The 27,607-nt window shown below is 49.6% G+C and overlaps 1 protein-coding gene across 1 annotated transcript; it reads left to right on the top strand.

Moving 5' to 3' along the window:
* Positions 1–18,939: 18,939 nt before the first annotated feature.
* LOC125521918 (bidirectional sugar transporter SWEET15-like) lies at positions 18,940–21,487 on the top strand. Its single transcript, XM_048686977.1, has 4 exons — positions 18,940–19,164; positions 19,638–19,674; positions 20,205–20,577; positions 20,668–21,487. The coding sequence occupies exons 1-4, from the start codon at positions 19,110–19,112 to the stop codon at positions 21,133–21,135; spliced, it is 933 nt and encodes a 310-aa protein (XP_048542934.1). The 5' UTR covers positions 18,940–19,109; the 3' UTR covers positions 21,136–21,487.
* The last annotated feature ends 6,120 nt before the right edge of the window (positions 21,488–27,607 follow it).

Below are 27,607 nucleotides of genomic sequence, written 5' to 3'. Positions count from 1 at the left end.
ACCCTAGTGAGGCAAGTCCTTCGTGGGTGATGGCCATGGTGGGATAGACAAGGTTGCTTCTTCGTGGACCCTTCATGGGTGGAGTCCTCCATGGACTCGCGCAACCGTTATCCTTCGTGGGTTGAAGTCTCCATCAACGTGGATGTACGATAGCACCACCTATCGGAACCACGCGAAAAATCTCCGTGTCTCCAATTGCGTTTGCACACTCCAATCCCATCCCTTTACATGCTTGCAACTTGCATGAATTACTTTCCGCTGCTCATATACTCTTGAAATGCTTGATTGATATGTATTGTGAATGTCCAAAGTTGTCCAAAACTGCACTTCAACTTAAAGAAATTAAAAACTGCAACTTTTCTTGCTAAGAGTCTATTCATCCTCCTCTAGACACCTCTTCACAATCCTACACCTGCTAAGGAAGGCGAGACGGCGGCAGCTCCCTGAAGTTGGAATAAAGGTCTCCCCGCCTAACCCCTGTTCCGATGATGCATGTAGCATCGTTGCTGGGCGTGTGTAGATGTGTCTCCGACGGATATATTTTTGGTGGATTTGCTCAAATCTCGTCATTGTCCGTCTACATTTGTGTGTCTTCAGTTTGGATCTTTCCGATCTATGTAATTCTTCATCGGCGGCGGTTGTTGTTCTGATGCGCTGGTCCTATGGGACCTTTGTACGACGGCTTCCCGACTGCCTACTACAAAAAGTTGTACTCCGTCGAAGGAGCGGCGATGTCGGCGGCACGCCTTCAGCTCGCTTCAGTGTTGTAGTCGTCTCTAGGTGGTCTATGGCTCTGAATGTAATTTTTATTATTTCTGGTGTTCGTTGTGTTGCCATTATTGAAGATGAATACATTAAAAGTTTTCCTAAAAAGACAAAGTAGTGTCAAGTGATATATAAAATTGTACCGGCCGTTGAATTTTTTTTCTTATGTTGCTTTGGGCAAATATTGTTTTTCTTACAATTGTATTGCTAAGGGCGTCTCCAACGCCGACGCTTTAAACTGCTCGCATATGTCCGGATCATGTTGTCCGCAAAAGCCATCTAACGCGGTCGTGTATCGGTTCACGACGCGGTCCAGACATACTTTCTTCCGTAAATTGGAGACAAACGTAGGGGTCTTTGCGGGTGTCCGGACTTCTCACCACCCTGCCTACCCAAACCCCTTCATCCTCGCCCGCGCGCGTTCCTGCCTGGCGCAGGCTGTCCGCATTCATGAGCGTGGCGCTCCACGTTGAAGATGGCTCAGGGCGGACGCGGCCTCTCACTGCCTCCCGCATTGAAGTGGCACGCCCGCCTAGGGCGCCGCCCTTGACGCGTCACCGGCGTCCCCGCGTGTTCAATGACAGAGCTGCGTTACTAGGCAGAACGGAACGGATATTGACCACATCCATTGAATGCCTCGTCCATCCGTATGCCGTCATTAAGCAGGCTCGCCGGCTGAGAGGCCCACACTAGCGTCGTGCATTGACTCACCTAGACGCCTGGCCTCACAGGAATCCTCTACTTAAAGGCGGTCACACCCGTCTATCTTCATGCCACAACACAACCCGCTCCTCATCATCCTCCCTTGCACTACATCCGTCGTGACGGCAGGCGGCAAAACTCTGTGGGAGAGTCTTTCCACGGAGATGAAGCACGAGGTGGCCGCCCTTGCCGCCGTCTGGTAGAGCCGTCGTGCCAGGCGGATCGAGGCCGGCTTGCCGGCTATCTCGCCTGAGGTCTCCGACGACGAGGACGACCCCACGATGGAGACGGGCTCCGACAACACCGGCCTCGCTCCCGCGCCTGTGCACGCTGGAGTCACTATGGAGCAGGCACATGCGCACTACAACATCACCATGGCGAAGGTGCAGCATGCGCCGGCGCCCTTGTCGGCGTTCCAGGAGGCGCCAGGAGGAACCAGGGTACAACCTGTTCCTCCTGGAGGGCCAGATCTACGGCGAGCAAGGAGGCCGTGGCGGCCATGGCTGCGGCGAACCACAACTTCGTCGCGGAGCAGCATGCCATCTACGATGCCGTCCGCGAAAAAGCACCCGCTCGCCAGGAAGCACTCGCCCGTCGAGCCGCAGCTCCAAGCGATCGTGGATGAGAACAACACCAGCTGCGCCTCCTACGCACCGCCACCAAACTATCCGGCGGCCTGGGACGACAACAGTGTGGGCGACACTATTTCCATCATGGACCTCACGTCCACTAGCGACGGACAAGGCGCGGACTCCTCCAAGGATGAATAGGGTACGGGAAGCGGCATGGCCTTGTATCCCATGTCAGCCAATCCGTCTCCCGTGTTCTATTCTTCCTCGCCGGAGAATGCAGCCTCACTTCATCAGTCTTATCGCCGGTGCTTATGAAGACGGCGAATGGAGGACGGCACGGGCTTGGACGCCAGGGGCCGCCGCCGTAGGATAGGTTTAGCACCGGGGTGGTATTTTTTTTTGTTCTAAATGTTTGAAATCTAATGAAAATCCGTCATTTTTGCATGAATGTCGTCCGGTTTGTATGAAATCGGCCCATGTTTGCATGAATTTCATCCGATTTGTTGAAAAAGTGTTTGCAATATACATGAACATCGTTGGATAGCGGTCTCCCGTATGCGTGTCCACGGAAGATGCGGGAGGAAATTTACGGGTTGCCGTTGGAGATGCCGTAAACGAATAACTCATTCTATACCCCAGTGGAAAATGCATTCGACATTACAAACTCACCATTACAATATCACCGGCTCCGCAAGTATAGGTGTGATAACCTGGTTGGTGTACTTAATTTACGTGCAGTTTTTTTCTGACGTAAACAGTTCACCAAGAGAATGATTTCGTACCAAAATGTCGTTAGCGCGTACGGTGACGAAGCGAAAAGTTTTTCAAACGGACGAAACAACTCTTCATTGCGAGGTTAAATCAGGGCGCCACGCGTGGCGACCCGTGGATCGCTGCGGCATCAATGTGGAAAGCGTTTGGTGCTTCATAATCGACCTGCTTGATTGGCACACTACTATTACTACTACCTATCAGGGCGTGCTCTAATTTACGCAGCGCACAGTGGGCGTGCAGCTGTTGCCTACAAGGTACCACGACAGTTTTCTTTTGTCCTCGGCCCGAAAGGGGCCGATCCGATCCCCGACGCCGACTGTTCATCCATTACACATACGTTTCATCTCGTGACACATGCCTGTGTTGCAACGTGTAGCCTAGGCACTGTAATCGTTTACTCACCCAGCTCTCAGCTAGAGCGACCATGGATCGTAGACAAGACAGAGAAAAAAGGCTGACTGGCTGAATCATAGAACAGTTATTGGTTCAGAGTGCATCGAACAGGTCACATTTCTTCACACACCGATCAGATTCGGAGGGAGGCCAACATTGGCCACCTGGCCAGTAGCCACCCCCTAGCTTACACAGAACAGGGAGAGGTTCACATGGGGAGATATCTCTGTGGCGAAAAGTGGGCAGGCTTCGCGGGAAGTCAGGCCTTTGTATCCTGGCGGTGTGTGGACCGCATGCATGCCATGTCTAGCCCTGGCCGACCTTGTTCACCACTGTGAGGCTGGGCAGAGAAGCAGGAAATGGACGGCGGCAGTGGACACTGGACACGTATGGCTCTGCCATGCCCGCTGCTGGCCCCTCTCCTCTGTGCCTGCCCGCTGCAACGGAACGGACGACGGAGGAGGGCCCGCCGTCGAGGCCGGGCACGGCGCCGCGCGTCCTTCTCGTGAGTCACGTACGGGCGTCGCCACTGGCAGACTGGCGTGATGGGGGCGCGCAGCCTAACGTGGTCCGTCCCTCCCTCCCGGGTCCTCAATTTTCCTTCCAGCTTTGCCCATGCCACCCGGTGCGAATTACGTGCCACTAACCAAAGTGAAGAAATCGCTTTGTCAAAGAGAGGTGGAAAAGAACGTGGTGGCACGAAAAAACTAGAAGTAGCTGGCATGCAATGCGTGCACCGTGAAGGCGTGAACCGAAACGTGGGTTCATACGAGACCTGCAAGCATGATGAGCTGAAACGTGCCTGAATACAAGACCTGACAAATCTACTACGTTAAATCGATAATGACAGCCGTCCGATAGACAGTGGTCGCAAAGCAATCGTACACCACGCGTTCCTCCCGCTACCGGCTGATGACGATGCATGCACGAGCGGCTCGGCCATTAATTAGCGGCAGCAATAATTCTGGCGCACTGACAAGCGGATGGCGCTCCCTGGGATTGGGATCAGCGGCCATGCTCGCAGCGTTCCGATCGTAGTCGAGCCGGGCGAGGCGCCTCCGCGACCGCGAGCGTGGACACTCGCGTCACGTCCCGCCTCCGGGCCATAATTAGCCCTTCATCATTGGGGAAACGGCCGTGCCGCGCGTGACATCCTCGCCCGCACGCACCACGCACGCACGGGAAGAGAGAGCAGTTCGACCATCGCAACCTCTTCCGTTTCTAGAAAAAAGCGATGGCCACCAGCATATACGTACGCGCGCATAGCTAGCTGGCTCGCAGCACGGCCCGAACCGAAGCGCTGGCGGCGGCGGTGGGGAAGCGAGGTGGCGAACTCCCCCGGCCGGAAACGGACCCCGGGGAAGCTTTTGGTTCCTTGGACGTCCGGGCCAATGATGTGGCTTGCGGGGGCTTGATTTTACCACAAAAGCCTCCAGGCCTGCCGCGTCACGCGACGGGAGCCACGGCCGGGTTACGTTCCGGTCCCGATTTCGGCCGGAAAGGCGGCGAGAAAGCCTGCAAGCAATTTCGACGCCTCGCTCGCGTTGGCCTCCACGCCAACGATCGGAGCTAACCGCGACGCGTGCCTGGCAATTTTCGTGCCGCGGCTAATCCGGGTTCGGCGCGCGCGGTGCGGTACGGGGCGGAGCCACCCAACCCCCCGGACGGAAATGCTCGCGATCGGTGGAGTAGTACGTTTTGTACGAGCGGCGACGTACTCCGGGAGGTGCGGAGGAGGCGGGCGTCCCGGCGATGTGGACGCGGAACGGGGCTCGCGCGGCCGCATGTGTCACGTGACCGCGTCGCGCGGGCTTGTTAGGCACGCACGCACGCACACGCCGGGGAGGGCAGCAGACACACGGCCGTGGCCAGACGCGCGCGCCGCGGTTGCGCTTGCGCGGGGCTGATGCAACCAGACACATACCAGCCAGACGTACGGGCGCAACAGTTGCCGTTGCGACAACAGTATCATGGGCGTCCATCCATCCCATTGGCGGGTTTTCTTTCTAAGCAAAACGTTTTGGATATTTTAATATGAACTGCATACGGCGTCCATCCATCCCATTGGCGCTCACGGCGGGGTTTTTTTCCCCGTAATAAAACGTTTTAGATATTTCAATATGGACATGCGAACTGAAATGAGTGAGAAAGTAAAAACACATTAAAACACGTCTATATACATCTGATTCGGAACAAAAGTTTGTAAATGTTCTATTTGTGAATGGAGGGAGTGGTAGGCATGAGATATAGCCATATAGGTTAAGCTGATGATCAGAGTCCCCGCAAAAAAAAAGCTGATGATCAGAGGGGCTTGTGGTGGTGGATGCACATATGTGTGACGTTCATAGTGGTTAGGGGGGCGTGCCTATGTGTAAGCGTCTATATGTTTCTGAAATAACCATGTTTGATTTATCAATTTAATAGTATGACTATCTCTCTGGAAATTCTTTGCATCTCGTTAAGAAACATGTTCTAAGATTCTGAATTACTTAATAGAAGACCTTTTTTTGTTCAACCTAGATGATCCCCGCGTGTCGTTGCGAAATGTTTTGCAATACATTTCGTTGTGATTTGATTGTATCAAACATGAATATTTAAAGTAATAATATGAGAAGTAAACTGAATATACATATGATTCATTGTGTTTGATTATTGGATAGTTGTAAAATATGTAGCATCGTAGAATGCATTCTAGTGCATGTGGAGTTGTTTTTTTCCCCTATTTGTGGTTGCATGTTGTAATGGGCCTTTTGTCATGCATGTTGATGTGGAAGGCAATGCTATTTAAAACGCACTTGGAATGCACTAATGCATTTTGCATGGTAGACGATTCTCATGCGTACATCGGACGAATGCTAGTGGATTAAGCTAGTAAATCTAACGGTTACAACAATTTTGATGATGTGGAAGCACACATGTTGAGATAATTAGATGTAGTGGGGCTCACTCTCTTAGGTATATGGGATAAGTCTTTCCATGAGATCAAATTACTTGGCTCTACCATATCACGAGGTGGCTATGGCAAATCCGCTCCCTCTAGCTTCGTCAGTGAGATCGTGGACCCGTCTCCCCTCTACCTGCCGCTATGGTGATCAGTGGCGGGAAGGGGGAACCTAATGCCTCGGCTCTAAGTTAACATTTTTCCCTTTGTAGAGGTAGTGCTTGGATGGATGGCGATGCTTCATTTTTCGAGCTGGTGATTTGGGCTCTGATCCTCCTCGAGTTGTCCATCGGAATAGAGTCCATGGAACTCCGACATAAATTCGTGTCATCTCCATGGGTGGCAAGGTTAGGGTTTCCCATCATGCTTGCTCGATGGTGAGATTTGGTGTCAAGTACCTCAAAACGTTTCAAGGGATCGACGGTGACGACTATGGCTCTCTCATGCTGGTCCTTAAGGGCATGTGGACGAAATCTTTTTGGATGTCATCGATAAGATCGAGTCGACTCCGTTTAGGGGAACAATGACAACATCACGCTGACAACTTATTGAGGCAGTAGTAGTGGTTGTTTCATGGCCCAAGGAGCTTGATGTGATCTTTTAGTGTAGGGCATTGATGTATTTTTCATTATGTTTAGGTGCATCGTACTACTGATGAACCTTTATAATAAACTTGTATTATTTTCAAGGGAAATGTTATTCATATAGCATTCTTCCTTGTAAAACATATACTTAGAAAACAAAGTTATCCGGGACATGAATTTTTTGAAGAATTCAAGACATGATTTTCAAGTGCTATCTTAGGGCATCTCCATCAGGGACCCGTAAATTTCCTCCTACATCCGTCCGCGGACACGAATGCGGGAGGCCGCCATCCAACGTTGCCAGCATACATTTCAAACACTTTTTCAACAAACCAGGCGAAATTCGTGCAAACACATCAAAATTTCATATAAACCGGATGGGATTCATGCAAACATGCCATATTTTCATTACACTTCAAACATTTAGAACAAAAAAGGAAACCCTACCATAAACCTATCCTACAATAGTGGCCGACCGTCATACAACTTCCTTTCGATTCCGCGTCGGCGATCACCTCCTCCATCTGCCGTCTCCATGAACATCGGTGGTAAGACCGATGAAGTGAAGGTGCGGTCTCCGGTGAGGAAGAGTAGAACACGGGAGATGGACCGACCCACATGGGACACAAGGCCCCGCCGCCTCCCGTGCCCTACTCATCCTCGGAGGGGTCCGCGACCGGTCCGTCACCGGTGGACGTGAGGTCCACGATGGAAATGGTGGCGCTAGCGCTATCGTCAAACCGGCACGCCCGATAGTTCACAGGTGGCGCGTAGGAGGCGCAACTGGCGTTGTTATCGTCCGCGATCGCCTGCAGCTGCGCCTCCGCGGTGGCCACTTCCCGTCGAGTGACAGACTAAGCACGGATGGCCTCATAGACCGCACACTGCTCCATGATGAAGTTGGGGTTCACCGGGGCCATGGCCATCACGGCCTCCACGCTCGCATGCTCGCTGTCAATCTGGCCCTCCGCCAGCTCGTCCTGCTCTAGGAACTGATGGGGAACGTAGTAATTTCAAAAAAATTCCTACGCACACGCAAGATCATGGTGATGCATAGCAATGAGAGGGGAGAGTGTGATCTATGTACCCTCGTAGACCGACAGCGGAAGCGTTATGACAACGCGGTTGATGTAGTCGTACGTCTTCACGGCCCGATCGATCAAGCACCGAAACTATGGCACCTCCGAGTTTTAGCACACGTTCAGCTCGATGACGATCCCCGGACTCCGATCCAGCAAAGTGTCGGGGAAGAGTTCCGTCAGCACGACGGTGTGGTGACAATCTTGATGTTCTACCGTCGCAGGGCTTCGCCTAAGCACCACTACAATATTATCAAGGAGAATGGTGGAAGGGGGCACCGCACACGGCTAAGAAAACGATCACGTGGATCAACTTGTGTGTCTAGGGGTGCCCCCTGCCCCCGTATATAAAGGAGCAAGGGGAGGAGGCCGGCCGGCCCTATGGCGCGCCAAGGAGGAGAAGTCCTCCTCCTAGTAGGAGTAGGACTCCCCTCTTTCCTACTCCTACTATGAGGGGGAAAGGAAGGGGGAGAGGGAGAAGGAAAGGGGGGCGCCGCCCCCCCTCTCCTAGTCCAATTCGGACTAGAGGGGGAGGGGGCGCGCGGCCCACCCTGGCCGCCCCTCTCTCTCTCCACTAAGGCCCATAAGGCCCATTACTTCTCCGGGGGGGGGGGGTTCCGGTAACCCTCCGGCACTCCGGTTTTCTCCGAAATCACCCGGAACACTTCCGGTGTCCGAATATAGTCGTCCAATATATCAATCTTTATGTCTCGACTATTTCGAGACTCCTCGTCATGTCCGTGATCACATCCGGGACTCCGAACTAACTTCGGTACATCAAAACTCATAAACTCATAATATAACTGTCATCGAAACCTTAAGCGTGCGGACCCTACGGGTTCGAGAACAATGTAGACATGACCGAGACATGTCTCCAGTCAATAACCAATAGCGGAACCTGGATGCTCATATTGGCTCCCACATATTCTACGAAGATCTTTATCGGTCAAACTGCATAACAACATACGTTGTTCCCTTTGTCATCGGTATGTTACTTGCCCGAGATTCGATCGTCGGTATCTTAATACCTAGTTCAATCTCGTTACCGGCAAGTCTCTTTACTCGTTCCGTAATACATCATCTCACAACTAACTCATTAGTTGCAATTCTTGCAAGGCTTATGTGATGTGCATTACCGAGAGGGCCCAGAGATACCTCTCCGACAATCGGAGTGACAAATCCTAATCTCGAAATACGCCAACTCAACATTTACCTTTGGAGACACCTGTAGAGCTCCTTTATAATCACCCAGTTACGTTGTGACGTTTGGTAGCACACAAAGTGTTCCTCCGACAAACGGGAGTTGCATAATCTCATAGTTATAGGAACATGTATAAGTCATGAAGAAAGCATTAGCAACACACTAAACGATCGAGTGCTAAGCTAATGGAATGGGTCATGTCAATCACATTATTCTCCTAATAATGTGATCCCGTTAATCAAATGACAACACATGTCTATGGTTAGGAAACATAACCATCTTTGATTAACGAGCTAGTCAAGTAGAGACATACTAGTGACGTTTAGTTTGTCTATGTATTCACACAAGTATTATGTTTCCGGATAATACAATTCTAGCATGAATAATAAACGTTTATCATGATATAAGGAAATAAAATAATAACATTATTATTGCCTCTAGGGCATATTTCCTTCAGTCTCCCACTTGCACTAGAGTCAATAATCTAGATTACATAGTAATGATTCTAACACCCATGGAGCTTTGGTGCTGACCATGTTTTGCTCGTGGAAGAATCTTAGTCAACGGGTCTGCAACATTCAGATCCGTATGTATCTTGCAAATCTCTATGTCTCCCACCTAGACTAGATCCCGGATGGAATTGAAGCGTCTCTTGATGTGCTTGGTTCTCTTGTGAAATCTGGATTCCTTTGCCAAGGCAATTGCACCAGTATTGTCACAAAAGATTTTCATTGGACCCGATGCACTAGGTATGACACCTAGATCGGATATGAACTCCTTCATCCAGACTCCTTCGTTTGCTGCTTCCGAAGCAGCTATGTACTCCGCTTCACATGTAGATCCCGCCACAACGCTTTGTTTAGAACTGCACCAACTGACAGCTCCACCGTTTAATGTAAACACGTATCCGGTTTGCGATTTAGAATCGTCCGGATCAGTGTCAAAGCTTGCATCAACGTAACCATTTACGATGAGCTCTTTGTCACCTCCATATACGAGAAACATATCCTTAGTCCTTTTCAGGTATTTCAGGATGTTCTTGACCGCTGTCCAGTGATCCACTCCTGGATTACTTTGGTACCTCCCTGCTAGACTTATAGCAAGACACACATCAGGTCTGGTACACAACATTGCATACATGATAGATCCTATGGCTGAAGCATAGGGAACATCTTTCATTTTCTCTCTATCTTCTGCATTGGTCGGGCATTGAGTCTTACTCAATTTCACACCTTGTAACACAGGCAAGAATCCTTTCTTTGCTTGATCCATTTTGAACTTCTTCAAAACTTTGTCAAGGTATGTGCTTTGTGAAAGTCCAATTAAGCGTCTTGATCTATCTCTATAGATCTTAATGCCAATATGTAAGCAGCTTCACCGAGGTCTTTCATTGAAAAACTCTTATTCAAGTATCCCTTTATGCTATCCAGAAATTCTATATCATTTCCAATTAGTAATATGTCATCTACATATAATATCAGAAATGCTAGAGAGCTTCCCACTCACCTTTTTGTAAATACAGGCTTCTCCAAAAGTCTGTACAAAACCAAATGCTTTGATCACATTATCAAAGCGTTTATTCCAACTCCGAGAGGCTTGCACCAGTCCATAAATGGATTGCTGGAGCTTGCACACTTTGTTAGCTCCTTTTGGATCGACAAAACCTTCCGGCTGCATCATATACAACTCTTCTTCCAGAAATCTATTCAGGAATGCAGTTTTGACATCCATCTGCCAAATTTCATAATCATAAAATGCGGCAATTGCTAACATGATTCGGACAGACTTAAGCATCGCTACGGGTGAGAAGGTCTCATCGTAGTCAATCCCTTGAACTTGTCGAAAATCTTTTGCAACAAGTCGAGCTTTGTAGACAGTAACATTACCGTCAGCGTCAGTCTTCTTCTTGAAGATCCATTTATTCTCAATTGCTTGCCGATCTTTGGGCAAGTCAGCCAAAGTCCATACTTTGTTCTCATACATGGATCCCATCTCAGATTTCATGGCTTCAAGCCATTTTGCGGAATCTGGGCTCACCATCGCTTCTTCATAGTTCGTAGGTTCATCATGATCTAGTAGCATGACTTCCAGAACAGGATTACCGTACCACTCTGGCGCGGATCTTACTCTGGTTGATCTACGAGGTTCGGTAGTATCTTGTTCTGAAGTTTCATGATCATTATCATTAGCTTCCTCACTAATTGGTGTAGGTGTCACAGAAACTGGTTTCTGTGATGTACTACTTTCCAATAAGGGAGCAGGTACAGTTACCCCGTCAAGTTCTACTTTTCTCCCACTCACTTCTTTCGAGAGAAACTCCTTCTCTAGAAAGTTTCCGAATTTAGCAACAAAGGTTTTTCCTTCGGATCTGTGATAGAAGGTGTATCCAATAGTTTCCTTTGGATATCCTATGAAGACACATTTCTCCGATTTGGGTTCGAGCTTATCAGGTTGAAGTTTTTTCACATAAGCATCGCAGCCCCAAACTTTCAGAAACGACAACTTTGGTTTCTTGCCAAACCACAGTTCATAAGGCGTCGTCTCAACGGATTTTGATGGTGCCCTATTTAATGTGAATGCGGCTATCTCTAGAGCATAACCCCAAAACGATAGCGGTAAATCAGTAAGAGACATCATAGATCGCACCATATCAAGTAAAGTATGATTACGACGTTCGGACACACCATTATGATGTGGTGTTCCGGGTGGCGTGAGTTGCGAAACTATTCCGTATTGTTTCAAATGTACACCAAACTCTTAACTCAAATATTCTCCTCCACGATCAGATCGTAGGAATTTTATTTTCTTGTTACGATGATTTTCAACTTCACTCTGAAATTCTTTGAACTTTTCAAATGTTTCAGACTTATGTTTCATTAAGTAGATATACCCATATCTGCTTAAGTCATCTGTGAAGGTGAGAAAATAACGATATCCGCCACGAGCCTCAACATTCATCGGACCACATACATCTGTATGTATGATTTCCAACAAATCTGTTGCTCTCTCCATAGTACCGGAGAACGGTGTTTTTGTCATGTTACACATAAGGCACGGTTCACAAGTACCAAGTGATTCATAATCAAGTGGTTCCAAAAGTCCATCTGTATGGAGTTTCTTCATGCGCTTTATACCGATATGACCTAAACGGTAGTGCCACAAATAAGTTGCACTATCATTATCAACTCTGCATCTTTGGCCTTCAACATTATGAATATGTGTGTTACTACTATCGAGATTTAATAAGAATAGACCATTCTTCATGGGTGCATGACCATAAAAGATTTTACTCATATAAATAGAACAACCATTATTCTCTGATTTAAATGAATAACCATCTCGCATCAAACAAGATCCAGATATAATGTTCATGCTCAACGCTGGCACCAAATAACAATTATTTAGGTCTAATATTAATCCCGAAGGTAGATGTAGAGGTAGTGTGCCGACCGCGATCACATCGACTTTGGAACCATTTCCCACGCGCATTGTCACCTCGTCCTTAGCCAATCTTCGCTTAATCCGTAGTCCCTGTTTCGAGTTGCAAATGTTAGCAACAAAACCAGTATCAAATACCCAGGTGCTACTGCGAGCAGTAGTAAGGTACACATCAATAATATGTATATCGCATATACCTTTGTTCACCTTGCCATCCTTCTTATCCGCCAAATACTTGGGGCAGTTCCGCTTCCAGTGACCAGTCTGCTTGCAGTAGAAGCACTCAGTTTCAGGCTTAGGTCCAGATTTGGGTTTCTTCTATTGAGCAACAACTTGCTTGCTGTTCTTTTTGAAGTTCCCCTTCTTCTTCCCTTTGCCCTTTTTCTTAAAACTAGTGGTCTTGTTGACCATCAACACTTGATGCTCCTTTTTGATTTCTACCTCCGCAGCTTTCAGCATTGCGAAGAGCTCGGGAATAGTCTTATTCATCCCTTGCATATTATAGTTCATCACGAAGCTCTTGTAGCTAGGTGGCAGTGATTGGAGAATTCTGTCAATGACGCAATCATCTGGAAGATTAACTCCCAATTGAATCAAGTGATTATTATACCCAGACATTTTGAGTATATGCTCACTGACAGAACTGTTCTCCTCCATCTTGCAGCTATAGAACTTATTGGAGACTTCATATCTCTCAATCCGGGCATTTGCTTGAAATATTAACTTCAACTCCTGGAACATCTCATATGCTCCATGACGTTCAAAACGTCGTTGAAGTCCCGATTCTAAGCCGTAAAGCATGGCACACTGAACTATCGAGTAGTCACCAGCTTTGCTCTGCCAGACGTTCATAACATCTGGTGTTGCTCCAGCAGCAGGCCTGGCACCCAGCGGTGCTTCCAGGACGTAATTCTTCTGTGCAGCAATGAGGATAATCCTCAAGTTACGGACCCAGTCCGTGTAATTGCTACCATCATCTTTCAACTTTGCTTTCTCAAGGAACGCATTAAAATTCAACGGAACAACAACACGGGCCATCTATCTACAATCAAACATAAACAAGCAAGATACTATCAGGTACTAAGTTCATGATAAATTTAAGTTCAATTAATCATATTACTAAAGAACTCCCACTTAGATAGACATCCCTCTAATCCTCTAAGTGATCACGTGATCCAAATCAACTAAACCATGTCCGATCATCACGTGAGATGGAGTAGTTTCATTGGTGAACATCAGAATGTTGATCATATCTACTATATGATTCACGCTCGACCTTTCGGTCTCCGTGTTCCGAGGCCATATCTGTATATGCTTGGCTCGTCAAGTATAACCTGAGTATTCCGCGTGTGCAACTATTTTGCACCCATTGTATTTGAACGTAGAGCCTATCACACCCGATCATCACGTGGTGCCTCAGCACGAAGAACTTTCGCAACGGTGCATACTCAGGGAGAACACTTCTTGATAATTAGTGAGAGATCATCTTAAAATGCTACCGTCAATCAAAGCAAGATAAGATGCATAAAAGATAAACATCACATGCAATCAATATATAAGTGATATGATATGGCCATCATCATCTTGTGCTTGTGATCTCCATCTTTGAAGCACCGTCATGATCACCATCGTCACCGGCGCGACACCTTGATCACCATCGTAGCATCGTTGTCGTTTCGCCAATCTTATGCTTCCACGACTATCGTTACCGTTTAGTGATAAAGTAAAGCATTACAGCGCAGTTGCATTGCATACAATAAAGCGACAACCATATGGCTCCTGCCAGTTGCCGATAACTCGGTTACAAAACATGATAATCTCATACAATAAAATTTAGCATCATGTCTTGACCATATCACATCACAACATGCCCTCCAAAAACAAGTTAGACGTCCTCTACTTTGTTGTTGCAAGTTTTATGTGGCTGCTACGGGCTTAAGCAAGAACCAATCTTACCTACGCACCAAAACCACAATGATAGTTTGTCAAGTTGGTGTTGTTTTAACCTTCGCAAGGACCGGGCGTAGCCACACTCGGTTCAACTAAAGTTGGAGAAACTGACACCCGCTAGCCACCTTTGTGCAAAGCACGTCGGGAGAACCGGTTTCGTGTAAGCGTATGCGTAATGTCGGTCCGGGCCGCTTCGTCCAACAATACCGCTGAACCAAAGTATGACATGCTGGTAAGCAGTATGACTTATATCGCCCACAACTCACTTGTGTTCTACTCGTGATAATAACATCAACACATACAACCTAGGCTCGGATGCCACTGATGGGGAACGTTGTAATTTCAAAAAATTTCCTACGCACACGCAAGATCATGGTGATGCATAGCAACGAGAGGGGAGAGTGTGATCTACGTATCCTCGTAGACCGACAGCGGAAGCGTTATGACAACGCGGTTGATGTAGTCGTACGTCTTCACGGCCTGATCGATCAAGCACCGAAACTACGACACCTCCGAGTTTTAGCACACGTTCAGCTCGATGACGATCCCCAGACTCCGATCCAGCAAAGTGTCGGGGAAGAGTTCCGTCAGCATGACGACGTGGTGACAATCTTGATGTTCTACCGTCATAGGGCTTCGCCTAAGCACCGCTACAATATTATCGAGGAGAATGGTGGAAGGGGGCACCACACACGGCTAAGAAAACGATCACGTGGATCAACTTGTGTGTCTAGGGGTGCCCCTTGCCCCCGTATATAAAGGAGCAAGGGAAGGAGGCCGGCCGGCCCTATGGCGCGCCAAGGAGGAGAAGTCCTCCTCCTAGTAGGAGTAGGACTCCCCTCTTTCCTACTCCTACTAGGAGGGGGAAAGGAAGGGGGAGAGGGAGAAGGAAAGGGGGCGCCGCCCCCCCTCTCCTAGTCCAATTCGGACTAGAGGGGGAGGGGGCGCGCGGCCCACCCTGGCCGCCCCTCTCTCTCTCCACTAAGGCCCATAAGGCCCATTACTTCTCCGGGGGGGGGGGGTTCCGGTAACCCTCCGGCACTCCGGTTTTCTCCGAAATCACCCGGAACACTTCCGGTGTCCGAATATAGTCGTCCAATATATCAATCTTTATGTCTCGACTATTTCGAGACTCCTCGTCATGTTCGTGATCACATCCAGGACTCCGAACTAACTTCGGTACATCAAAACTCATAAACTCATAATATAACTGTCATCGAAACCTTAAGCGTGCGGACCCTACGGGTTCGAGAACAATGTAGACATGACCGAGACATGTCTCCGGTCAATAACCAATAGCGGAACCTGGATGCTCATATTGGCTCTCACATATTCTACGAAGATCTTTATCGGTCAGACTGCATAACAACATACGTTGTTCCCTTTGTCATCGGTATGTTACTTGCCCGAGATTCGATCGTCGGTATCTTAATACCTAGTTCAATCTCGTTACCGGCAAGTCTCTTTACTTGTTCCGTAATACATCATCTCACAACTAACTCAATAGTTGCAATGCTTGGAAGGCTTATGTGATGTGCATTACCGAGAGGGCCCAGAGATACCTCTCCGACAATCGGAGTGACAAATCCTAATCTCGAAATACGCCAACTCAACATTTACCTTTGGAGACACCTGTAGAGCTCCTTTATAATCACCCATTTACGTTGTGATGTTTGGTAGCACACAAAGTGTTCCTCCAGCAAACGGGAGTTGCATAATCTCATAGTTATAGGAACATGTATAAGTCATGAAGAAAGCATTAGCAACACACTAAACGATCGAGTGCTAAGCTAATGGAATGGGTCATGTCAATCACATTATTCTCCTAATAATGTGATCCCGTTAATCAAATGACAACACATGTCTATGGTTAGGAAACATAACCATCTTTGATTAACGAGCTAGTCAAGTAGAGGCATACTAGTGACGTTTAGTTTGTCTATGTATTCACACAAGTATTATGTTTCCGGATAATACAATTCTAGCATGAATAATAAACATTTACCATGATATAAGGAAATAAAATAATAACATTGTTATTGCCTCTAGGGCATATTTCCTTCAGGAACGGCAACAAAGGCGCCGGCGCAGGCAGCTCCTCCGCCACGACGGCGTCGTAGTGCGCCTGCGCCTACTTCAGGGTGAAGCCGGTATGCACATGTGCGGGATTCCGGTGCGTTGTCCTCGTAGCCCGTCTCCATCGTAGGCCGCCCTCATCGTCGGAGACCTCTGGCGAGTTGGCCGGCATGCTGGCCTCGATCTTCCTGGCACGATGGCTCTGCCAGGCGGCCGCAAAGGGCGGCCAGCTCATGCTTCGTCCCCGTCAAGAGGCTCTCCCACAGAGCATTGCCACGGCAGTCATGGCGGATGCGGTGGAAGGGAGGAGGACGTGGAGCAGCTCGTGTTGTGGCGTGGAGTAGGCGGCCTGTGGCCACCATTAAATAGCGGATTCCGGTGAGGCTAGGCATGTGGGAGCGTCAATGCACGGTGCCGGAGTGGGTTTCTCGGTCGACGAGCTTGCTTAATGGCGGCATATGGACGGATGGGGCATTGAACGGGTGTGGTAGATATTTGTCCCATCTCATCCAGTAACGCGTATCCGACATTGAACAGGAGCAGACACCGGGGGCGTGTCGTGGGCGGCGCCCTCGATCGACGCGCCGCTTCAATGCTGGCGCCAGTGAGAGGTCGCGTCTGCTCTGTAGCCGGCTTCAATGTGGAGCGGCCTCTCTACAACGATATAATGTGGGCAGCTGACACCGGGCGGGAACGCGCGCAGAAGAGGGAGGACGGTTGTGGGTTGGCGAGGGTGGTCAGAAGCGGTCGTGGGTGTTGTTCGGACACCCGCAAAGCCCCCCACATTTGTCTCCGGTTTGCCGGATAAAGTGCGTCCGAACCATCTTGCTGATCGATGCAGGACCGCGTTGGATGGAACAACACGTTCAGACCGCGAGGTCTAGACGTATGCGGGCAGTTTGAAAGTCGCCGTTGGAGATGTCGTTACACATCGACAACTTTTAGTTGTGTCACTGTAGAATACAAGTAGGCTTTTGGCAATTTCAATTATGAAAGCTCATTTCTGAATCACAATGTAGAAGAAAAAAATCACGGGAAAATCACAATCTAGAATTGACACATACTAACAAGAATAGACCCACAAACCTAATTGAATATACGGACGCCAATTGAAATCTACCCGTGTTTGTAAGATTGAGTATGATGATTTGACCCCTGGTGGGTGTGCCCATGCTTCATGTCCCCGTCTCCACCTTCCCATCGAGAAGTCATTCTAGATCTAGAGTCTCTCAACATTCATTAGAATGATTGCCAAAGTTATACATGCAATACTACATTTGGTAAACAATTTAGTCGTTTCAGTATACCAGTCTCAACGGGGTTATTCGTTTCGAATCGGAATGGAACTCTGAAGCGGCTTGCACCCGACGTTTCCCGCAACGATAAAGAAAGAAAACTTGAATCCAAGCAGTACGTACGTGGCACCAGAACTGCCATCAAATATTTGGTGTTGAATTCCGTCGAAAGACGATCGATCTGGTCCAGCACAGGAGACACGAATTGACCTCGCCGTACGTCCGCCCAATGATTGCTGGCCGAGCAGAGAAAGAGAGCCCGATCGGGAGATGGACGAGTGGGAACAGAAGAAAGGCGTGACACAATTCGTTGGCTGGTTCACTTACGCATAATCCTCCTCCTAATCACTTTCCTGGTCATAATTAGCACTGGTATTAGGGAAGGATCGGGCCCCTGTTACCCGGGAGCCCGGTGCGGTACGCAGCCGCACTCTGGTAGCCACCCAGCCCGCCAGCTACCTTCCCCATCGCTCGCCATCACGCCTTACCTGTTGCGCTCCCGAACCAGGACACGTTCTTTGCGCTCGATCGCACGCGCCGCTCAACTGGCCGCCACGCCGAACGCGTTCCCTCCCGCCGCAGGAGATCGATCGGCCGATGCGAGGCTCCGGCTGCGCTGTAGAGCATGATGATGGGCCGGCCGTTACAAAGGGGAGGAAAAGGCGACGACGACGACAAGTAGCGTAGCCGCCTACCGTACGTGAGCGCGGCGAGCTGGGCTCTGCCCGTCGGACAGCTGGGGCGGTGGCGGCCGCGCGTCCCCTTCCGTCTCCCCCTCGGATGTTACCACCACCAGCAGACGGCCAGGAAACGCTCGCGAGCCGTGCGCCGGAAGTCAGCCAGCCAGCCGGGGTTTGGTGTTCGGCATGTCACGGGGCGTTGCCATTAATTGACTGAGGCCAGCTCGCTTCCTTGGCGTGCGAGAAACCGAGAGTGTGTATGGACCGGCTCGACCGCACCGCTGCAGGCCAGCTGCAGCGTACGTACGTGCGCGCGCCGGGCCGCTCGGTCGCTACACGTAGCCGCGCCGCGGGGCAGGCGCATTAGGGTGCAATCATGGACCGGTCGACCCGGCGAGGCGGGCCACGCAACCGACCCCGTCCGTGTGTCCGCCGCTACCTTGTTGCTCTCGCGCTCTGCGCCGCGGGGCGCCTGCCTATATATAGAGGCTCTCCAGCAGCAAGTGTTCTCCAAGAGCCCAACGCAGCCGAGCTACCGCAGCTCCCTCGCTCTCCTCGACCTATCTATCTACCCGCTGCATCCCACCGAGCAAAGAGGAGAAGGGTAGCAAATCTATTACCGGTCGGTTTGTGTGCTCGAGGAGGAAGAAGCTGGTAGCATGGCTTTCCTCAACATGGAGCAGCACACCTGGGCCTTCACCTTCGGTATCCTAGGTACTATTACATGCGTCCATCCATGGATCCGTCCTGCATTCTGTGTGCAAGTGCTTCTGTTTCTTCTGCCCTTTCGGAAAGGATCATCGATGATCCCGGCTTGCTTGCACGAGTTGGATGGATCCATGGTGCTTGCCTTGCTCAACACCCCCTTTGGCCTGCTTGTGTGCCTTGCTCAATCTCTTTCGTTGAGCTGAGCTACCGTTTCTGTTCCGAATAAATGGACCTGCCAAACCAAGCTTTTAGCCTCTAATCAAGTGGTTACACCCCAGCAAAGAAACGGGGGCCAACATGCTTGTTGTGTGTACGTTCACGGAGACAAACAAACGTACACACAACTGATTTTCTTTCCTTGTTTCCTTTTTTTTACCAGACAGCATCCACCCTAGTTTTCTTGCTTTATTTATTCTTTTTTTTTTTGCGTTGGTTGACACATAACTGACCAGCTATCATCTCCGTTCTTGGTTTTGCAGGCAACATCATCTCACTTATGGTCTTCCTTTCACCGCTGTAAGCACCCTCAACTTTACTGTACTCTCCCGTTCAGTCTTCAGAAAAATATACTGTAACCCTGCATACATCTATGTACATCCATGCATGTCCCTTGTCATGTGTGTGTCTTTGTATATATTCAGACTAAAAAATATATTTAATAACTAGGAAAAGAGGACCACGGTACGTCGTACAACACACATGACACATGTCCACGAATACATGACTGATGGAAACGGTCACTGTCATCTACACTGTTCTAGAATTTTCGCTTATATACCTGGAGACAACATAACGCTGAATATTGCTACATTAATTACTAGTGTATATTACCAGTAGGGTAAAAAGTGAAGAATGTCACTGTTAGGTAGGTGCGGTGCAGTGCAGTGTACTACACATATATATATCTCGGTTGTTAGTTAGTTTAGCTCCTCTGGTTACGCCAATGATTACTTACTTAATCTAGGTAGGCCCAAGTAAAAAAAGAACAATTCATATATGCTGGTGGATGCATGGTCATTATTAACTCTGACGAATCTCTGATGCAGCCCGACGTTCTACCGTGTGTACCGCAAGAAGTCGACGGAGGGGTTCCAGTCGACGCCCTACCTGGTGACGCTCTTCAGCTGCCTGCTGTGGATGTACTACGCCTTCCTCAAGTCCGGTTCCGAGCTCCTCCTCACCATCAACGCCGTCGGCTGCGTCATCGAGAGCCTCTACATCGCCATGTACCTCGTCTACGCCCCCAAGAGCGCCAGGCTCCTCACCGCCAAGCTCTTCATTGGCCTCGACGTCGGCCTCTTCGGCCTCATCGCCCTCGTCACCATGCTCGCGTCGCACGGCCCCCTCCGCGTCCAGGTCGTCGGCTGGATCTGCGTCGCCGTCGCGCTCGGCGTCTTCGCCGCTCCCTTGAGCATCATCGTAAGGACCCATTTTATCTTACGGCTAGATCTCTTTTAAGGTTTGTGGATTGAAGGGGTTAATTGATCTTGATTGTTTTCTTGCGTGCAGAGGCTTGTGATCCGTACCAAGAGCGTGGAGTTCATGCCCTTCTCGCTGTCCTTCTTCCTGGTCCTCAGCGCCGTCATCTGGTTCGCGTACGGCGCGCTCAAGAAGGACATCTTCGTGGCGATGCCCAACGTGCTGGGCTTCTTGTTCGGCGTGGCGCAGATGGCGCTCTACATGGCGTACCGCAACAAGAAGCCCGCCACCGTGGTGCTGGTGCACGAGGAGATGAAGCTGCCGGAGCACGTCAAGGAGGTGGCCGGCGGCGCCAAGCCGCAGGGCGGCGCGCCCACCGAGGGGAGGATCAGCTGCGGCGCCGAGGTGCACCCCATTGACGTTCTCCCGGACGTGGCCGACGTCGAGCAAGCCGCCGCAGCGGCCGACGAAGACGTGATCCGCGACGACCAGAACATGCTCAGGCCGGAGCAGCCGGCGGTCATCAAGCCTGACGTCGCCATTGTCGTCCAGGCCTAGATTAGGTTTATCAATCAGCCCCGTTATTAATTCAAGTAAGCCGGCGATAAGTGGGTACGCACAGCACACATGCGGGCCTTCCGGCGTGGCCGCGTACGTGGCTGGCCAGAAGCTGGATCACTGTGTGGCTGCATCGGGTCCGCGCATGGCATGGCTGGCTGTGCATGCAGAGATCCAGCTTAGCTAGCCCGACCGACTGCATGCCATGTATGAAGGGAGACCAGGAGTGAGAGCGAGTGTGAGTGAGTGAGTGAGTGAGTGAGAGAGAGAGAGATGCATGCTACAGCAGCTTTGTACTGTATTATCAAACATTTTATCAGCCTGTCACATGCATTGGTTTCTTTTTAGTTTACTTTGTGTCATTGTCGATCCATGCATGCAGTCGCATAAATAAATTTGGGGCCCATATATATTATTATCTGGAGCAGAAACTCTAGCTAGCTTTGAAACAGTTCATGAGTGTGGTGTAAAGAAACCTTGGAAAGAAAGAGAGATGTCATAGTTAGGAGGAAGATATGGAGGTGAAAAATGCGTGAGTCATGGCCTCGATCGTCAGCCTTGCGTTCCTCTAACCGCACAGGTAGCGTGCATGGTCAGGAACTATTAGAATGAAGGAAGCACAAGGGGCTAGCTGTGCGTGAGGATTCAACTATCTTCCAGGGTTTAATGATATCTTTGGCTCTTTGCCCCGAAAGAAGAAGCTGTAGCTAGCGGCTATGGTACGCGATCGACGACCTATGCGGAGTTACAGTACATGACAATGGCGATTCATCACATAATTCACCTTTTAGCCTTTTAGGTTCAGTCACTGTAAACCTAAAAGGTGTTTCTATTCCGGTATAACCTCAGCCGACACAGGTAGTCTGTCAAGACACTATTATTCTCGGTAATCGTGGTGTTAAGATTAGACGGTTCTTACTACGCTAAGAAAAACACCTTGAATTCTAGGTTGGTCATCAGTGTCTGACGAGAGATAACCTGCTTTTTATAATATATATTCTTACAAATTACATCTGACTTTTTTTTTGCCAGAAAAAATACATCCAGATTCATATTAAGAATTAATTAGGACATCAAGGATGCATACAATTAAACTACCCCTCCGGCAAGGATGATCTCGAAATAGGCTTTCGCCCCCCTTTATAAATAAAGATACAAACAATCGAACGATACACGATGGTGAGGAAACCCTCATACAAGCAGGTAGGAATGAAACAAAAAAGGCCCAGGGCGAGTGCCACAAGTGCCACTAAACCCAACGCCAAGCATGAATAACAGGAGAGGCCACCCCTAACACACTACAACCAAGACAACTGAAGAGAATTGGAGCCATGCCGCCAAGAGAAACCACCGTGCCATGGGGATCCGAACACACCGAGCCATCTCTGGAGAGGGCGGACTCATCGTCGAGACGCCCCCCTCGCTCCGGGTCGTGGAACGCCGCTCCTGCCAAGAGACGGCAAGGACCAAGAACAGAGGCCACGAGGACACATCTAAATGATAGGCGGTCATCGACACCACCCCTCGCCAGAGGCAAAGATGCACTATGCCAGTGGGAAGGCAAACCCGACGCCATAAGCCATTTGCAACCGAGAAGAACCGAGGGTCCACCAACGACGCCCTCAAGAGGGGGATGACACCGAGCGCCACCGACGTCAAGTCCAAGAGATGGACTAGGATTTTCACCCCGGACCCCTGGCACCTTGAGGGGACCCTTAACAACGCCCCCAAAAGGGAAGCGACACTCGTAGGTGCTGGCGTTACCGGCGCTGGAGCGCAGAGCTTTCGCTCCGACCCACACAAGTGCCACCAGCGGACTCACGGTTGCCAACCCACCCCGAGAAGGGAAGTCATTGTTGGAAATATGCCCTAGAGGCAATAATAAATTAGTTATTATTATATTTCTTTTTTCATGATAATCGTTTATTATCCATGCTAGAATTGTATTGATAGGAAACTCAGATACATGTGTGGATACATAGACAACACCATGTCCCTAGTAAGCCTCTAGTTGACTAGCTCGTTGATCAATAGATGGTTACGGTTTCCTGACCATGGACATTGGATGTCGTTGATAACGAGATCACATCATTAGGAGAATGATGTGTGGACAAGACCCAATCCTAAGCCTAGCACAAGATCGTGTAGTTCGTATGCTAAAACTTTTCTAATGTCAAGTATCATTTCCTTAGACCATGGGATTGTGCAACTCCCGGATACCGTAGGAATGCTTTGGGTGTACCAAACGTCACAACGTAACTGGGTGGCTATAAAGGTGCACTACGGGTATCTCCGAAAGTGTCTGTTGGGTTGGCACGAATCGAGACTGGGATTTGTCACTCCGTGTAACGGAGAGGTATCTCTGGGCCCACTCGGTAGGACATCATCATAATGTGCACAATGTGACCAAGGAGTTGATCACGGGATGATGTGTTACGGAACGAGTAAAGAGACTTGCCGGTAACGAGATTGAACAAGGTATCGGGATACCGATGATCGAATCTCGGGCAAGTATCATACCAGTAGACAAAGGGAATTGTATACGGGATTGATTGAATCCTTGACATCGTGGTTCATCCGATGAGATCATCGTGGAACATGTGGGAGCCAACATGGGTATCCAGATCCCGTTGTTGGTTATTGACCAAAGAGATGTCTCGGTCATGTCTGCATGATTCCCGAACCCGTAGGGTCTACACACTTAAGGTTCAATGACGCTAGGGTTATAGGGAAAGTATGTATGCGGTTACTGAATGTTGTTCAGAGTCCCGGATGAGATCCCAGACGTCATGAGGAGTTCCGGAATGGTCCAGAGGTAAAGATTGATATATAGGAAGTGTGGATCTGGCCACCGGAAGTGTTCCGGGCATCACCGGTAATGTACCGGGAGCACCGGAAGGGTTCCGGGGTCCACCGGGAGGTGCCACCAGCCCCGGAGGCTTTCGTGGGCCAAGAGTGGGAAGGGACCAGCCCCTAGGTGGGCTGGGGCGCCTCCCACCAAGGCCCAAGGCGCCCTCAAGAGGAGAGGGGGCAAACCCTAGGGGCAGATGGGCCCTAAGGCCCACCCTAGGTGCGCCCCCCTCTCTCTCTCCCCCTTGGCCGCCACCCAGATGGGATCTGGGGGCTGCCACCACCCCTAGGGAGGGAACCCTCGGTGGGGGCGGAGCCCCTCCCCTCCCCCTATATATAGTGGAGGTTTTGGGCTGCCCAACACGCGAGTCTCTCTCTCCCAAGGCGCAACCCTACCTCTCTCCCTCCTCGTCTCTCGTAGTGCTTGGCGAAGCCCTGCAGGAGTACTGCGCTCCTCCACCACCACCACGCCATCGTGCTGCTGCTGGACGGAGTCTTCCCCAACCTCTCCCTCTCTCCTTGCTGGATCAAGGCATGGGAGACGTCACCAGGCTGCACGTGTGTTGAATGCGGAGACGCCGTTGTTCGGTGCTTAGATCGGAATCGACCGCGATCTGAATCGCCACGAGTACGACTACCTCATCCGCGTTCTTGCAACGCTTCCGCTTAGCGATCTACAAGGGTATGTAGATGCACTCCCCTTCCCTTCATTGTTAGATTACTCCATAGATTGATCTTGGTGATGCGTAGAAAATTTTAAATTTCTGCTACGATCCCCAACAGTGGTATCAGAGCTAGGTCTATGCGTAGTTTCTTTGCACGAGTAGAACACAAGTTGTTGTGGGTGTCGATTTTGTCAATTTACTTGCCGTTACTAGTCTTATCTTGATTCGGCGGCATTGTGGGATGAAGCGGCCCGGACCGACCTTACACGTACTCTTACGTGAGACAGGTTCCACCGACTAACATGCACTAGTTGCATAAGGTGGCTAGCGGGTGTCTGTCTCTCCCACTTTAGTCGGATCGGATTCGATGAAAAGGATCCTTATGAAGGGTAAATAGAAATTGACATATCACGTTGTGGTTTTGGCGTAGGTAAGAAACGTTCTTGCTAAGAAACCTATAGCAGCCACGTAAAATTTGCAACAACAATTAGATGACGTCTAACTTGTTTTTGCAGCATATGCCGTGTGATGTGATATGGCCAAAAGGATGTGATGAATGATATATGTGATGTATGAGATTGCTCATGTTCTTGTAATAGGAATCACAACTTGCAAGTCGATGAGTATGACAACTGGCAGGAGCCATAGGAGTTGTCTTAATTTATTTATGACCTGCGTGTCAACATCAACGTCATGTAATTACTTTACTTTATTGCTAACCATTAGCCGTAGTAGTAGAAGTAATAGTCGGCGAGACAACTTCACGAAGACACGATGATGGAGATCATGGTGTCATGCCGGTGACGATGATGATCATGGCGCCCCAAAGATGGAGATCAAAAGGAGCAAAATGATATTGGCCATATCATGTCACTATTTGATTGCATGTGATGTTTATCATGTTTTACATCTTATTTGCTTAGAACGACGGTAGCTTAAATAAGATGATCCCTCACAATAATTTCAAGAAAGTGTTCCCCCTAACTGTGCACCATTGCGAAGGTTTGTTGTTTCGAAGCACCACGTGAAGATCGGGTGTGATAGATTCTAATGTTGGAATACAACGGGTGTAAGCCAGATTTACACACGCAATATGAGGGAGTCCTGGATTAGGGGTGTCCGGATGGCCGGACTATACCTTCAGCCGGACTCCTGGACTATGAAGATACAAGATTGAAGACTTCGTCCCGTGTCCGGAAGGGACTTTCCTTGGCGTGGAAGGCACGCTTGGCGATACGGATATGTAGATCTCCTACCATTGTAACTGACTTTGTGTAACCCTAACCCTCTCCGGTGTCTATATAAACCGGAGGGTTTTAGTCCGTAGGACAACATACACGATAACAATCATACCATAGGCTAGCTTCTAGGGTTTAGCCTCTCCGATCTCGTGGTAGATCTACTCTTGTACTACCCATATCATCAATATTAATCAAGCAGGACGTAGGGTTTTACCTCCATCGAGAGGGCCCGAACCTAGGTAAAACTTCGTGTCCCTTGCCTCCTGTTACCATCCGGCCTAGACGCACAGTTCGGGACCCCCTACCCGAGATCCGTCGGTTTTGACACCGACATTGGTGCTTTCATTGAGAGTTCCTCTGTGTCGTCGCCATCAGGAAGGATGCCTCGCCCCGTCTTTAAAGACGGCACCGTTGCTAAGGGAGCTTTGGCTGTCGGCCAAACCCTCCGGCTAGGTGGTTTTCTTATGACCGCCTGTTCGGCTTCTGCGCCGATGATGACCTCTCGAGCCATCGAAAACAATCTTCATGTCAGCTCAGAACTCGCCGAGCAGTTAGATCCAATGGAGCTCTCCTCCTTAAACGAGCTCTTGGATCGCATCGCTGCCTTGGGAGTCGCTACGGATTACGACCAGATTGGGCCTAAACCCGATCTGAGAGAGATTAACTCTCCCCAAGTCACCCATCCGGTTGCCGTGGTAGAGGGACAGTGCGGCGACCCTTCATCTATCTTAAGGACTAGCTACGTCCGGATTCCCGATCCCTCCTAGCCGGATACCCGCGGAGGGGAGGATATCACTCAAGACCTGAACTTAGAGTCGGGCGACGGGCTGGATTCATTGGACAACATCCAGGAATCCAAATTTTCAAGTTCGGAAATTCCTCGACCTCTGAGCCTCAGATGGGGTGAGGCTTCGGATTTAATTCCGCCCACCCACCCGAACATAAGCGATCTATCCCAAGTCAGTCAAGAGCCCGATGAAACAGTACATCATTACTGGGCCAGATTCCTCCTGGTTAAGAACAGGATAAAGGACTGTCACGAGGAAGACGCAATCTCAATCTTTTGCAATAATTGCACGGACAAGGGAATCCTCAACGCCATAAGTCGCCGTGATATCGCACGCTTCGCTGACTTGGCGTCCATCGTGTGAAAGTACTGTGCGATGGAAAGCGCCTGGAAAACCGAAATAAAATTTTGGGATGATCCGGCCCTGAATACAAACCCAGTCCGAAATAAAAGGGCGCATCATCGCCAGACACCCGGGTCAAACACCAACAAGCAAAAACCCTCTACAGGGCATGGAACCGTACTGGAAGGATGGCTTAATGGACCCTATAAAATTCATAGTACAGAGGACGCCACACCAACTCACAGCCTTAGAGCATGTTGGATACTCCGGCAGGTGGCCAAAATTGGCGAAAATCTCCTAATTCCGGAGGCCACAGAAAGCCACCCCGGAGACACCAATACGGTATTAACAGTCTTCGAGACTTTCGCATCAAATAATAAGCGAAAAAGGACACTCCACAGCCTTGCCGAAGTCTACCAAGTAGCAACAATAAAACCATGGAGTGACACGACTATTACCTTCAACGCTAGTGATGAACCTAAATTCCGAACAGCCCGAGCACCAGCCGCATTGGTCCTCAGTCCAATAGTGGACGGCTTTCGCCTTACCAAGGTACTCATGGACGGCGGCAGCGGATTGAACCTCA

The sequence above is a fragment of the Triticum urartu genome, chromosome 7, assembly GCF_003073215.2.
Source record: "Triticum urartu cultivar G1812 chromosome 7, Tu2.1, whole genome shotgun sequence".
Taxonomy (NCBI): domain Eukaryota; kingdom Viridiplantae; phylum Streptophyta; class Magnoliopsida; order Poales; family Poaceae; genus Triticum; species Triticum urartu.
Note: the sequence above shows the minus strand (reverse complement) of the source record. Positions and strands in the feature narration are given on the sequence as shown.

Bases quoted from the DNA above. Each gene is read 5' to 3' on its own strand.
- LOC125521918 (XM_048686977.1), top strand. From the start codon at position 19,110: ATGGCTTTCCTCAACATGGAGCAGCACACCTGGGCCTTCACCTTCGGT. The intron at 19,675-20,204 runs GTAAGCACCCTC...TCTCTGATGCAG, and splicing joins ATGGTCTTCCTTTCACCGCT to CCCGACGTTCTACCGTGTGT. The intron at 20,578-20,667 runs GTAAGGACCCAT...TCTTGCGTGCAG, and splicing joins CCGCTCCCTTGAGCATCATC to AGGCTTGTGATCCGTACCAA.